This window comes from Triturus cristatus, chromosome 10 (genome assembly GCF_964204655.1).
Source record: "Triturus cristatus chromosome 10, aTriCri1.1, whole genome shotgun sequence".
Lineage (NCBI taxonomy): Eukaryota > Metazoa > Chordata > Amphibia > Caudata > Salamandridae > Triturus > Triturus cristatus.
The window spans coordinates 394,750,874-394,767,015 of NC_140593.1; the positions used below are offsets into that span (position 1 = coordinate 394,750,874).

At 43.3% G+C, this 16,142-nt stretch overlaps 1 protein-coding gene across 2 annotated transcripts in view; it reads right to left on the minus strand.

The window, feature by feature from the left end:
- PALS2 (protein associated with LIN7 2, MAGUK p55 family member) overlaps window positions 1–16,142 on the minus strand; it is an 814,942-nt gene that overhangs the window by 575,345 nt on the left and 223,455 nt on the right. For both annotated transcript variants that reach the window (XM_085631658.1, XM_085631659.1), the window contains exon 4: window positions 8,402–8,554. In XM_085631658.1, coding sequence (XP_085487784.1) covers window positions 8,402–8,554 — 153 coding nt within the window. The remainder of the gene's footprint in view (window positions 1–8,401; window positions 8,555–16,142) is intronic.

Sequence of the window (16,142 nt, forward strand, 5' to 3'; positions counted from 1 at the left end):
CTGGTGGCTGTCCGTTTCCTATCTGGAAAATTAGATGCTGGAGAAAGAAAAAAACACTCATGTACAACCAGAAGGAAATAATTTTCGTGTGCATCACCACTAGCCATCGTCATGCTTAGTCAGGGCCACTGGAATTATGTGATTTTGTAGCTACCGTGTTTTGTACATAGTTATGGATTTGCCGCATTTACCACAAATCCATAGTCTGCTGTAAAAACCCCATTTTTTTTTAACTAAAAAAAAGTTTCTACCTCCAACAGATCAAAAGTTACTAAGGAAGGGCCTATGTAAAGATTGACTGGTCGCTTTCTGTTGCTTATTGCTCTTTCTGGGTGTTAAACTAGTACTGAGGAGGTGAAACCTTTGCACAGACAGGATTATGTGTAAAATAACAAAATAATTAAATAATACTATGACAAAATGTGCTGCATTACACTACATAAATTGCTTTTTCTTGCTGCATAATTTAGTCAACACATCCACATAATTTGGTTCTCCTCTGCCGCATAATTCCTATGGGCCTGCGCTTTATACAGATATAGAATATGCTCAGATACTAAGTTTTGGTTTAACACTAAAGCTAAGAGAGTTGGCTTCTACAACAAGTTAAGGCAAACATTTCCTTCAAAGCTGGCTCAGAGGGCACCAAATGGAGACATTTCGAAGGAGGGTAAAAGTTTTCATGAGTAAAAATCGATCCTCTATAACAATGGGATTGGATTTTCAATAGCGCTCCACTGTGGCGAGAAGTCTCACAATGGACAAGATTCGATGGTATTTCATCCTAAGCACCAACATCTCTGCAATGAAATGTATATGCCCCGATCATCCGTTTTCAAATACAGAAAACGTTCTGCAACCTAGGAAAATGATCCCAAAATGGACTTTAAGTCACGTGAAAGACAAATATCCAGAGGTTTGCAATTGTTAGTGCAGAAATGGACAGCACATTATGGCATCCCCAATAATGATGCAACTCCATCTCCTTTGATAGAAATCGAGCTCAAGTCGTTTAGGGATTAGCGTTCCTCTCGAACTGCTCTACAAGATGCATGTTCAGCTCATCTGATTTAGTCCCCCCCCCCCCCCCAACTTATAAAAGTGACCAAGTAAAGAAATGTACCTTACTGGTGCGCTATGACTTGCTGATATATACATCTGTCAAATGTTTTGCTCAGCGGATCAACTAATCTGAGGCGATCATGATTTCTTTTAAAATTATAGACCTTCTTACTTCATGTACATATTACAGTGCAGACCGTTAGTTATGACAGCAAAGGAGAGATGCAGAACTGCTGCAGTTCAAGATGGTGCTACCTACGGAAAAACTATTCTAAAAGAAAAATCTATTGGCAAGTTCTTTTTGTCTGGAGAAAATGGCGACGAACATTAAGACTGAAATCTTTTGTGCACAAAAGAGGCTGAGAGGGAACTCACACATGGACTGTCTGGCAAAATGAATGGTCTTGTCAAAAGACTTAAATTTCTTATTTTGCCTGCTCTTTGTCGGTTTAATAGATGGTAGCATGTGGAATGCCTCGAAGATGGGCTCAAAAAACCAGGTGTGTTCTCACGTACCTACAATGCCTAAACAAGCATTGGCAATGTCAACTGCTCTTGCGATTAGAATGGCTAATGAAGCCCTAAATGCTTTACCAATGCTTATTTGCAATGATACTCGGGTGACATTTCTTGGTATACTGTTCCAACATGGCTGTCTACTATGATAGAACAGTAGAGTTAATTAAAAAAATGACTATGTTTCAAAATATGCGTGCATCGGCTCATGATGCATGCATGCTTGAGTTCTTGAGCATCTTGGTTACTGTCCTAAGATGGTCATTCTGAGCGCACATGAATTTGATATGTGTCACAATTAATGTGCTAGCATATATTGCAAAGTGGCCAGTTTACATATATTTTTACTTTACTGTTCCAACACGGTTGATGGTCATGTCAGAACTGCAAAATAAAAATAAAAAACCAAAGTGCATGAGACACTAAACCATGATGCGAGCAGCATAGTGGGGCTTGGTAGCCGTCAAGCCCTTGGTTTAAAAAAAAAAAAAAAAAGGATGCAGCGGAACAGGCAGGGGCGCACTAAAACAAGCAGACAGGTGTGACAGGGAGGGGGAGTAAATTATACAAAGAGCTCAGAACCCTCGGTCTCAAAACAAAAAAATAAAAAGCAATCATTTAAAACCAATATGTGTGCGTGAACTACTTCTTTAACCACAGTAGCCAATATCTGAAAGGGGCTGTCGAAAATCCCCTATATCTCTGTGGTGGAAGCATGTTTTGGTATGTGTTCTAGCAGTCTGTACAGCATAACTTGAAGTATGAAACCGGGACTCTGGGGGGCTGGGGTTACTTTGGAGGCAGCAACATGTGCAGTAATCTTGGGTGGATTCTGGTAGAGGATATGGTCAGACATGGTGAAGAGTGGCTCTGGACAAGGGGAGGAGGATTGCAGATATATCGAGGATTCTGTGGTCTTCCAAGAGGTTTAAAGCTGTGCACTGCTTTGGACAAAATGGATTATCTAGACCAGGCAATATGTGAAAGTGTGGCAGGGCTTGGACAACAGGAATAGTGGATGATCTAGGTGAACGAAAAAGATGGTTGTCTATATGCAATACGTAGAGGGGGCAAAAGTTATTCTGTGGAGCAGTTTTCATGGGATATGGGGCTTTTCTGTAGGTGAAGAATTTCGAAGGTGCTGTGGATCTGGATAAGAATGGCTGTGGAGAGCGAGAACTATGGTCCGTCATGGGCTCTTGATTGGTGGAGGATGGTGGGAGAGAATTTCACTTTCTTCACACGTTGTTCAGTGACTCACTTTTATGTCCCGCCGCCACTGACTGTATGAACCCGATCTTCAATGCGTACTTTTTAGGTCTCTCCTAAGTATGGCCTTAGTTGTCTAGCAAAGATATGGTAAGGTATTCTATAAGAGCTGTGACTTGATTAGAGGCATACATTTCCCTGAACCAAGAGGTAAGGAAGTGGTTACAAGATTTGAATGATGTCCACCACAAAAACTGCACTTATACAGTAGAGATTGTACAATAAGTCTGAGGTTAATTGCCCAGATTTCGTCATGGTATTGAAGTATGTTCTTTGCGGTACATGCCTTTAGATTAGGGAAAAGGTGAACATAGGAGAACACCACACTCATGGCACTGAACCAGATGTCAAAGCAATTGCTGGGCTGTTGATCAGGAGAGTACTATGGTGTGAAAAAGATTTTTGGGTTATACATTTGTGCGTTAATAATACTGTGCACTATGCATTTCCACACGATTCTACATCTATAGACTGAATTAACATATTTGCAACTGAAACAAATTTCTTGAAGTTATTAATGTGTTTAGTTAGGCAACATTTCTGTGTAAACCTCAATTTTGAACAAGATGAAAGCTATCTCTGTCACTCACTCATGACGACCCTTCCTCCCTGGCACTCATCCTCTCGCTATTTAGGTTCAACAGAGCACCGTTAAACTGATGACATAACCATTTATTTCCACTGCTGATGTTGTCCTGCATACTCTGAATCTTCCATGGTGCGGATGTAATATTGATACATGTTGCTAGCTTTTCCGTTCTTTCACCAGTCCTATTCATTAAGAGAAAGTCATAATGTTAAATGTTTAATATGTGTTCAAACATCTCTGGATGACATTAGCATAGAGGGTGTTAAATAATTACTAGAGAAAATAGTATTGTGCTTAGGTGTTACAGTAATGACGTTTATTTTTCTTGTGTCCTAATGTGCTAAATAAATGATACTTTTTTATATTTTATGCAAGAATTATGTACAAAAAACCTATAATTGTTGGGGGTGGGGCAGAGACTTTGAAGACTTTCCTTTTCCACCTGGAATGTTGCTCATTGCTTTACAAATTTTGCTGCCAATTTGGATTTTTGCATACACTGTATAACTCTGCATAGGAGAGCTTTCGTGGCATGCATTTAAGCTGTATAGCTCATTTTGAAATGTTGTAATTAATCCTTTTAACTCTTTTTAAATTTAGAACTCAGATACTGAGTGGGGTTTATTTGCCAAATTAACTGTACTATTTTGTTAATTTGGTTTTCGAAGAGTTGCCTAAACACGGGCACACATTGCCTCATGACATTGAGGTTTAACACAATCTACGATCCAGTAAACTGTGGGAGAACTGAATTAGGTAAATTCAGTGGTGTTTAAAGTTTTTGGAACTGTTTTGCTCCCACAAATTTTGGTAGCAGAGAATTGTTGTGCATTAAAGAGCACCCACTTTTGTTAAGAGACCCCTCCAGGTTTCCTTCTTATCACTTATGGCCAGTCTGTGAAGATAGTGGATATTCTTGTGGCGTTCCCGGTGTTGAGATTTTGCCGACAAGTCTGACTTGCAGGACTAGGGCAGAATGATTATGTGAGTTGCAAGTGTTTCTGGGGTATCCAGGAGTCTCAAACTTGTGAGATGTATTGCTATGCTATATTCAGAGTGTTTGGATATGTGACTTAATTTTGGGTTCAATTGGTGGTATGATTACTGTTGTTTGTTTTGATCTATTATTCTTTATGAAGATATTGTTTAAATATTGAGTAGTTTGGTTATCGGATTAGTCGAAATCCAAGATCTCAAGATATTGTGGTTTTACCTGTCTGGATAAGGTAGTGTGTAGAGGGAGTTGTGGTATGCGCACACAAGTGGGTGTCTGAATTAACAAGATTCTTTTTTAGGGTTGTGTGCATAATTTAGGTTGAGGTTATCTGTTCCTAGGAGCACGGAATAGGTGCATTAGACAGGTTAGTTTACCACTGGAAGCGCATCTGGTTAGTCTAAATTGTAGTTTAAATGGTGCCAAGAAGGGTGCTGTCCTTGTTGCTCTTGTTACTATTGTTTGAAAGGTTTGGCTTACCCTAACTGCCTTATTTCTTGTTTTAGGTTGAGCAGACCAGGTTTATTTTGTGTAAATTCATTGAGAAAGGTTGTGGAATTATTTTTCTCATTCACAGAAAAGTCGTCCTGTGACTAGTTAGTCTACTGGAATTGAGAAGGAGTCACCACAAAGCCGCACTGTTATTGATTAACTGCTGACAGAACCGTGCTGTGATAGATTAGCCTTTCAACAGAGCCGCACTGGTATTTGCTTTTGTTCGCTAGTTTTTGGGTGTGATTTTTAGATCGTTTTGAGGACAAAATAGTAGGTGCTGTATTGAAAAAGCCAGAGTTTTTGTTGTACCTTCTTAATTGAACACATCATGACCACCTGAAACTAAAGTCTGGCAGGTGCAGTGTCATTTAATTACCTGACTAGAAGCGAACTCTTCAGTATCGGTGACACTTTCACTTTGGCCCTTTTCTCTGGAGCAGGAGGAGGTCAAAGTATCACAGGCTTAGTGTAAGGCTTGGTCCCAAACCATTACTAAGGGTCATGTCTTGTTTGGATAGCAAGAACACTAGCAGCCTCCATCGTCATGGCAGTTTCAGAGATTAACTTTCTTTTTAGCATTGGCTTGGCAGCACAGCTATTACCAGACTTTCAGATACGCATACAAATAGCTTTAGGAATCACCTCTGATAGAGGGGCTTTGGCTAAGCCCGCTTGTTGATTATCTTGAGTACATCATTTGACTTGGCAGACATTGTGTGCTTCTTCTGAAAAAGGGTGCTTGTATTGCTTTTTTTGCCTTGTGGGAAACGGTATGCTCAGCACAGGCAAGTTGGGTATGGTGGAAAATCAATGATACAGGCTTTAGCCCTGATCAAAGTATCATGATATGTTATGATAAACGGCAGTAGGCCCACCTTTTATTGTGAAAAGCATAGGTGAAAACTAATATGCATGTACGGGTGGATTGTTATCACACTGCAGACAGGTATTGTGTTCCATGGGACTCCCAGGTTATTGTAGCAAGCAATGGTTTTGGTATTGTTAACCCTCTTAGGAGGGGATGTTTATTGATTTGCCAACTGCAATTTTTCCATATTTGTAACTGTATGAAAATGACTAATGGGTGCCTTGTGGGGAAGCTTATGCACAATACTGTGGGCCTGAGTTGGTGTGTTGACAAACCAAGACTATAGGTATGACTGGCTTATTGGGATAGATTAAATCAGACACCAAAGGTCCAGCTGGTCTGTTAATTAAGAAAAGATACAAGAAAAGCAGCAGGCTGGACTTATTTATTGTGAAAAGCATATGTTAAGGCCAATAGTCCTGGGAGGGTGCGCTGGTATTACACCACGTGAAAGACTGTAGGCCAGTATTGTATTATATGGAAAGTCACACTTTAGTAGGCAAGAGGTTTTGTTTTGGTTTTCCCTTCCAACAAACCCTGGGAGACAAAGATTTTCACTGTGTTAAGCCTTGGTGAAGTCTTGAGCAGTACCTCTGCATGGTGGCAGGTGGCGTTGATCGCCTCCATGACAGTCGTGCTGGATATAACATGCGTGGTGCCTATACAGGTGCCATCCCCTGAGAACTGACATCAGTTTGTTTCATGACTATTTCTCAGTCAGAAACAAAGAGCCACGTCAGAAGGCTAGGAGACCAGTGTGCAGAATCAAAGGGTCTACAAGGACTTTTTTAGGTGGAAAGTTCAGTTTGCAGAATGGGGAGGATGGGAAGGTCGATAAGCAAACTCTGGCTAGATAGAGTGTATACTAGCTAAGGCATTACCACAAGTAATTAGCTTGCTCCTCCAATAGAAACCTCTAGCTGCAGATCCCTTACCTTAGAATAGATGCCAAAGCAACTGGCTCAAACCAAAAGGTCCAGGAGGACTGAACGGGCAAAGTACCTGTCACAATGGACCTGGCTGGAAGATCTGTACTCTGATGTTCCTTTGGAGGCCCTCTTAGAAGGGGGTGTATATTGTTTTGCCAACACCACCTTTATACATATTTGCAATTTTAAAACTATACTTCATGGACGCTCATGGGATAGCTTTGCTCTGTTCAGTAGGCCTGTGTTGATTAAAAAACAGTGGAGTAAAGATGACAGGATAACAGCCCATGAGAAGTAGGTGCTGCTGAAAGATCACAGATGGGACACACCTATATGGTTTCATGGGTTTTAGTACTCAAAGCAATCAATTCAAGTTTCGAAACATTAGCAAAGTGACCCTGTCATACAACTTCCACACCATATCAGACTATGGTCTACCCCCCATAAAACAAGATACAACAGATTTTCAGTTTATCAGAAGATAATGCAATCCTTTACCAACTGTGAAGGAATACATTTTAAGTACCAAGTTTTCAGGATTCCAATAACAGTGTTATTTTTACCACGCCAAAGCAACACCTAATTTAAAAAAAACAAAATGAAAAGACTACCACAGATTAAACATAGGAGACAGAAAAGAAAATGGAATAAATTATAAACTGAACCAAAAGGCAAACCAATGGAAAAGTTCAAGTTACCATGGGAAGATCAGTTAAAGCACTCTGCTGGAGACCATTTATAGGGTGCAACGTTAATACAAAAAGGTATACATGCAAGCACATGACAATAGTGCGAATTCATTACGGTGCTTGCACAAGTGTGCAAACACATATAAGCATAAGTCATTGTGATGGGGCTATATCCTGATGGACAAACAAAACTTAATAATCAGGGCACCTTTGTTCTCTACGATGACAATGTAAATGTATGTAAATGTATGTGTCTTGTAATGTGCACTGCTGCCCTGAGGCGTCGTGGCGCTGTAGACCGCTGGGGAACCCGTCCAGGCTATCCCTGTGAGATGGTCCCTCCAGGGTATCTCCAAGGTGAAACCAGGCATCCCCGGCGAATGTGGGGGGCCGTTGTGGAGATGAGGCAAGCTAATGCCCAGAGTTGCCGAGTCTGATCCCTGGTTAGAGTAGGCACCGAAGCGAGAATTATCGAGTCAGCTGGCCCTGGTCCACGACCCTGCCGCATCGGGAATTGAACCCTGGTCCCAGGCCGTCCTCTGCTTCCGGGTCTGCTGCCTCTAACCAGTGAGCCACACCACACTATGTAAGACATAACCTTCAACCTTAAGTAACAAGTACATTGGCTGGCACATAAGGAGTGCAAATCCTGTAAATAATACACAAACTGTATTAGGCTGATAAAATAGTTAAATGGACTACGCGTCCACTGTTGATATTTGTGTGTGTGACCTGAAGGTCACAAGCTTTATTCCTACCAGGCCCACACAGCATTTCATGCTTCGGTTGATAAAGAAAGCAAACTGAGTAATAAAACCTGTCCTCATCTCTAACATTAATATAGTATGAGCAGCGCACTATACACACATCGTAATTCTTTTTTTTATTTGAATAGGTCGATTTATCTGAAGAGAATAGGGAAATACGATTTGCTGAAATGAATTTCACACTTAATTGTCACACCAAAAATGTCATAATACTATTTGTTACCTGAAAATTAGGTTCTTTAAGAATGTCAACTAATTCTGCCACATTTTCATCTGCATTTACTAGAGGGCTGATTTCTTCAAGAATTTCATTCAGCAATTCAACATTATTTTCACGCACAGCTTCTAATTTTGCATCTTCTAGTCGCTCGTGGGCCTAAAAGAAGAAAAATGAGAGAAAATTAACTTGATGCTGGACTCGCTCTCGGCATTTAGTAGCTTGACTGCTGAAAGCAACTGTTATTCAGTTTAGGTAATGCTGGAATGGAAAAGTTCTCCGCATAATAAAGACATGTACCCCTGCCCTGAGTAGGTTCAGGTTATGCGCTTATTCCCCAGGATGATCTCATCTGTACCCTTCGTCACCTCCAGCCCACGCGACAACAATAATTTTGTGACTGCGGCTCCTATGGGCACTGTCTGCCTCGACGAGCGAACGGACCGCTTCTGCCCGAGCCCGGTCCAAAGATGCTTGTTCGGCCTATCAGTCCCCGCTGGTGGACTTTGTGCCACTTTGCTTGTTTTTGTCCCCGCTCCTCGGACTCGCCCATCCTCAACTCATGGTCTTGCAGCTGATTGGATGTCCCAGAGGCAGTCACTGCCAATGCCTGCCTCTGTTACCGAGAAGGTGGGATAATCCGCCCTACAGTCACCTTACCAACAACATCTGGCGGCTCGTTTGTGGGAACCGCTCACGAGTCCCGAGTTCTGCCACAGTGTGAACTCCGAGCTCCGTTGCCGCTGCCTGCCCCCTACCACACCCAGATATCCATTCCCTCTCGCAGGTAAGAGCCCCAACACCATTGCCACTGGTTGGAGAACCCCTGCTGCACCCTGAGCACCCCCACGCCTGCACCCAGAGTCTTCTCTGTGGCATTGGCACAGTGTGCCGCAGACACATTTTGGGGCCTACTGCAGTGCGAACAGCCCTCCTCCTGCCTGAGCACCCTTCATGTCCGTACCGAAAGAGCCCCCCAGCCCACCACCCCCCTGTATTCTCTGCACCCCAGTAGAGCCTTTGCACCCCTACCACACCTGAGCGGCCCTGCTAAACCCAGAGTTTCTCTGCTGTGGTCTGAGACCTCCGGACGCAGGTTAGACACGCGTCACTCACCCCCCTGCATGGAAAACACCACACTGTCGTCTGAGCACCCCAAATTCAGATTGAGCACTCTGATACAGCCTGTACCCCAAAGCCTGTCACTTTATCCAGGGTGACCCAACCACACCCTCTGCATCCCAACTGTACCACGAGTAAACCTGCTGCAGCGCTCCAGGATGCAGCCAGTGCACCCCCAACAACCCAACCACGCAAACGCGTCAAGGGCACCCCTGCTGCACCGAAAACACCCCACCACTGTCTGAACACTCTTTTTGCACCCCGCGCACATTTGTGTTGCCTGAATACCCCCTCTTCACACTGGGCACCTCGATGGAGTCTTAGCGCTTTACAAAGTAAGCACAATAACTTGCAGCTGATCGTACACCCAACTGGGGAGAGGATGTGGTCTCACGGCTAAACTAACGAATTCCATGACATCAGACTACAACACCGACCTTGGTGCTGGGAAACCAAGGTTCGAGCCTCGGGGTCGACTCCACATCCTGTGCTGTGATTCTGGGCAAATCGCTTAATCTCCCTGTGCCTACCAAAACAAGCTTTGGCATAGCCAATAGGTCTCGCCTTTGGGACCTGCTGCATAACTACATACTTATAAGGTCCCAAAGGCGAGACTTATTGACTATGCCAATGCTTGTTTCCTAAAGGGACATAGTCTCTATTTCAAGACTGGAGTGAGGGTCAGGTATGGTGGATAAACGGTGAAAGAGACAGAGGTGACAGCCTGCTACTCACTGCCATAGGCCTTATTAGTGCAGTAGTTGCACTGGGGCTTAGCAGTGTGACTGAGCTGACAACACAGCAATTATGGGAAGTAGGTTTGTTAGTCAACTTCTGTTTAGTGATTTGCTCTTCTAGAAATTTCATGTTTAGTGTTTATGAGCTAAAGAAAAAGTAGCCCAGACAATGACCTCATAATTCCCACCCCCTCTGATCAGCATTGCTCCAACCACTTACCTAAATCTTGCCATAACATTTTGGAGAGGGGGCCCAGCATCAAAACATTTTGCTTAGGGGGACTTGGAGCAAAAAAGGTTTGAAGATAAAGGGGAACACATCATCATTACTCCAACCTTTAACCAAAAATTGGGTAGATGATTTCCTACACAGATAAAGCAGGTCCTCCTCTCTAATGCTATTCCTTAAAATAGCGCGTATTTCCTGCTTGGAAAATCGATATCCCTTCCTTCCACCAATCTGGAGCTAGTGACATTTTGGCACAGAGCTTTTCTAATATAACTTGAAGTGCCCATTTCAATTCACCTTTCTCGATCTCTTTCTTACAAAGGTATGTTATCTTAGGATTGCCTTCCCCATTCAATCTCTGCCAAAAGTTTTGCGTAGCTTGCAGTTCCTGGTAACTCCAGGCTATAAGTTGGTATTCTAACCTTATGGCCTGTATCACGGCTGACTGCGAGAGAGCAAAGAGCAGTTTCATACATTTTCCCTGCTCAGAATTCCCTGGTGCTGACATCACTGAGACTTCAAATCACAGTGCATAGCCCGCATGCACCACCTAGCATAGCCCACCAGCAGGATTCAGGAGACCAAGAATTCTCAGAGCCACTGTCACCGAGACCCAAATCAAGGGGTAAAACAATAGGATCATAGCCAAAATGTCTTGGACTCATTGAGGTAGTGGGAAGGCCCAGAACGACACCGTAATAAGGATGGCTCTAATGAAAGGGGACCTCTGCAAAGGAGTAGGTTGTGATTTTGGCACACGGAAGGAGAAACGTGAGGATGTTAACAGGTTGGCCATTGGCTGGAGTTGGTTCATGATTGGTTGCTCTAGGCAAGCTTGCCTCAATCAGTCAAAGTTCCAACCTCCAAAGATGTGCAGCGACCATCACTTCTGAGAACAACTGAGGCGCACTGGTGAGACTTAGAGGGAGCACTGAATACTGGAAGTGCTCGCAGCCTACTTGAAGCAGCAGGTAGCACATGCTGGACCACAGAACAGCAATGTGAAAATAGATGTCCAGCACATCCAAAGCTACCATCCAGTCGCCTAGATCAAGGACAGGCTGGACTTGTGCTAGAGTGAGATCTGGAACTTCTTCATTGAAGAAGACGTTCAGAGGGCGGGAATCTAAGATGGGACGAAATCCTCTGTCATGTTCTGGCACCAGTAAGTAACGAGAATAGCAACCAGTACAGACTTCTGACGTTCTTATACATCCTCTCTGTGGCTCCCTCACCCAAAAGAGCCTGAACTTCCTTCCGAAGAATAGAAAAGTGATCCTCCGGAAACAATGGTGGGTAGGAAGGGTAGAGTGAAACCATCCTGGACGATTTTAACCACCCATCTGTCCGATGTGATGCTTTGCCACCAGTAGAGGAAATAAGTTATCCTAGCTCCAACCTGGGGACAATGTAGCACAAAGGGCAAACTGAAGGGGTTTTGAAGAAGTGGTAGTGCGGTGGGTTGGTGGGGGGCATTGGATACTGCGTTGTCCCTGATGGGCTGGAATCTGTTGGCCAGATTTCTGACGTCTACTCCAAAAGGGCTGGGAAGTCTAAAAGAGCAGTGTTGTTGGGGAAGTTGCTGTACAGTCACTGAAAGAAGGAGGGCGTGTGCCCTAAATGTACTCTTTAAAGCACTCCAGGGCTTGTCTCCGAAGAAATGGGTGCCATCGAATGGCATTTCCATAAGTGATGTTAGGGCATCACTGGAAAAGCCCCTTGATCTGATCTATGCGCGAAACTGAAGCACCACACTAGTACCAACTGCCCTACCCAGTCAGTTGTGTCCAGTCATAACCTAATGACTTATTTCGCTACATCTTGGTCATCTTGTATAATCTGCTGCAGATTTGCTCGGGGGTCGTCAGTGACCACGAGCAGGATGTCGCTCACTTTGCCCCTATGCAAACAATACCCCAGGAGGTAACATGAGTTCATGGATATAAGGGCGAGGCTGGTAGAGGAAAACATCCTTTTCTCGAAGGCCTCTAAGTGTTTGTACTCACTGTCTGGAAGTGTAATTGGGAAGGAATTAGGGTTTAACCTGCTAGTGGACACTTGTGCAAAGAGAATTTCTTGTGTGGGATGAAAGATGTGGAAAAAGGGTGCCAGTCTATGTCTTCTAGCAATCTGCCTGTTGAGAGGGGGCAAGATCCTGGTTTTGCTCAGGTGCCTAGTAAGGTGTCAGTTAGGGCTTCATTGAAGGGGAAGAACAGCTCTGAGGAGTTTTGACCGAGCTGTAGGATAGCTGAGCAAACAATTTTTTAGACCTCTACTGAAGGCAGCTGAAGGCGGAGGACTTCTGCGGCTCTCCCAATCCCCTGTTGCCTAAACTAAGACTCTGGCATAGTTTCTACAAGGTTTGCTTTCACACCCACGGATGCTGGAACTTAGTTCAGCGCATCAATCTTGAATGTGAAAGAACAGGGTATTATAGTCCCACAGAACCCCACTCAATACGTTGGTGGTGTGCATGATTTTTGGGTTGCTAACAATCCCTAACAAGCATTGGCATAGCCAATAGGTCTCGCTTTTGGGACCTTACAAGTGTTTAGCCATGCAAGAGTTGATGTTGTTGCACCAAGGATATTGTGCTGCATAACTAAAAACTTATAAGGTCCCAAAGGAACTGTAAAATACAGGGTACCATATTTATTTTATTTACCATAAGTTACTCTTTGGACAAACCTTCTCCACCATTTGTTTACTGTTTGGTTCTTTGCCAAACATAATTTACTTCGTAAAAATATTTTAACAAAGATTATATGTTGTTTTTCTGTGTCCTTGTCTTGTGTGCCTCTAATATCACTTGTCTATGCAGATTCCAGGTTCGTAAACAATGAAGGCTTCTTGTGCCAAGAAGCATTATTCAAACATTTATCAAAGGGGAGGCCATTCCTGGGAAGTTATTGACCGGGGTGAAGTCAGAGGGACAGAGGTCACAAAATTGTTTGTTAGATGGTATGTTTTTATGAATGCATTGTATTGAATGCCTGTTTTTGGTTGTGACATTTCGTCAGTGGGAAAAAGCATTACACCCTTGGGTCTTCTCGTCCTGATTGGTAATAGTGAGGCGATTCCACCATGAAAGATACTAACCATGCTGCCCACACCAAACAAATCACGATTAGCGTTTCTGCAGGATATTCTGCCGCTGCAAGAGGAGGGACATAAGAGTCCTGCTCTCCTCTACCAAACCCTTTTATGGTCTCTATGCAGCAATAGGCAACGGACCATCAGAAGATATTTCATCAAATGTAAATGCTTGCATATCCAAAAAAGGTTTCACGTAACACCAGACTGAAGTACACACAGTTCAACTACACCCATATGACGTATATGACTCCCCACAAACTCAGGATTGTCTACGGTGGCAAGGCTCGCAAATGCCAGAGATGCGATCATAGTGATGCAGATTTCATAATTATGACTTGGCACATGCCGTCTTGTGTGGGCTTTGGGAGAAGGTGTTGAGGTCAGCAGGTACGGCGTACATTGGAGGACACAGTGGAGGTGTGCTTGCTGGGGCTCTTCCCTCTGCCACTTAAACCAAAGGTGGGGAATAGGTTCCTGGACCATGCCCTAGTCCTAGCTAGAAGACGAATAGCGTTGGCTTGGAAATCAGAGGTTGGGCCCACAACTCTATGTGGAGGCAAGATGTGAGCTATTAGGCTGGGGCTGATTCTTGGTAAGAGAGGAAAAGAGGGAGCTCAGACGCCGTCCCATTGCAGAACTATGGAGAGAAGTCCTGGAGACTTGGAAGAATCCGGAGCGTAGTCGGAGTGGAGGGGAGAAGTAATAATACACAATCAGATGACAAACATACCTAGGTGGTTGGTGACCCCGATAGCAGCTGAATGACGGCCTGATAGTGAGGTGACCGAGGGACCATAGTACAGTTGCCCCAAAGTGTTTGAACAGGCAGAGTTTCCTCCTCCCCCCACCAATAAGACACTTCATGGTCGCGAATGAAATTAAATACCTGAGAAGAAGCGATCTGGTGTCTCCCCGCCCCAATGCCTTAACCAGAGCCCTGCTCAATATGTGTGTAAGTACCCCCATGAAAAATACTTACTGTTGAACTTTCCTATAGGAAATTGTGCAAAATAAATTGGACGTAAAATAAAAACATGAGGGAAAGAGGAGGAGAAATTGATGCTGTCTAGGAAGGTAAGAAGAATGTAAGAAGAATGTAGATGTGTGTGTATGTTGGTATTTGTAGAACATGAATTGTTTGCCAGGTAAACTGTGATCTTGTTATTCAGGAATTTAGAAGTGATGCAGTTGCTCTCAAGATGACCCGGCTGTAACGGGAGCAGTGTAGTTTGTTTAACTTGTGGGTGATGTGTTTGGATTCCTTCAACTCTTGATGCGCCACCCTGCTGTGTCCACGATACCTTTCAGGGGATCTATTGGCGGTATTTATATACAACATAAGTAGCCTTGAATAGCAGCTATATACATATCGCCTATAAAATAAAGCAACCTATAAAGAGTATAATCGCTCTCAATGGTGCACTACTTTTATTTGGAGAGGTACGAGGTTATATATAAATGTATATGCATTTTACATGCAAGTGTATAATTAGAATTTGTTAAATGACTGTTAAGGTAATTAATTACTTCCGGCATATGTCTCGCGAAATAATGTCCAGCATAAAAAAAATAATGCTCTACAAAACCGCAAAAGCAATAAAATAAACGTAATTAAAAACAACTGCAGAGTCACTAGGCAGGGCTTTACGGTGTGTAGCGGTTTCAAAGGGACAATAACTTTATCGGATTATACTACAGGCAGACCAGAATAAAAAGAATAGAGATTGAATACATAAACGAGGGTCTCATCCTATCATGATCTAGGAGCTAATGACGGAGTGGGATCAACAGCCGGTAATAGCGGTCTTAAGAAGGGGAGTGCGCTGATCACATCGCTTGAAGGAGCTCATAAAATAGTAGCACTTCTCTTATATTGGCTTCCCTTTCGTCCTTCTCCCAGGAACTCGAATAGTACATGTATGCGCTACCTGTCGATGCCTTTTAGAAGTCTGCCCACATTGGCTCGAAGCTGTTCAAGCGCAGACATGATTGAAGCGTGGGAGACCAGCACCAGAAGAAAGAAGACGACGAACGCAGCAAAAGAAAACACTTCCTGTCTCCTATCTTTACATATCTGGCTTATTTCCGGCATCCCCTGGCGCAGCAACTACAAGAAACATGCGCATTGCACTTCCAGTTCCAAGATGTCCCCGGCGTGCAAGGAGTAAAACATTGTTTCCTGAGCTAAGATGGCAGCTACGATTACGCATGCCAGCTTCAATAGGAAGTTATGGTCTACTGTTCGAATGGGCTGCAGAGAGAGGATTTTTTGAGCAGTTTTGTATAGCGAGAACTCGACCGGAAGGCATTTTGATAGGCATGAGGGAAATTACTGGACACGGAGAAGGAGTAGGTCAGATACGGAGATGGGGATGTTATTCACTCAGAATAGTTTCATATTTAAATGAAATACTCTTTGTGCAGACAGGTTGTGAGGAGCATTTTACTGAATATGTAATTTATTCTAAACTCAGAAGAACGTACTTACTAAAATTCATTTTAAATTATGTTTTCTTTTTTCATATGGTCTTAATAAAAAACATTTAACATTCATTTGAAAGCG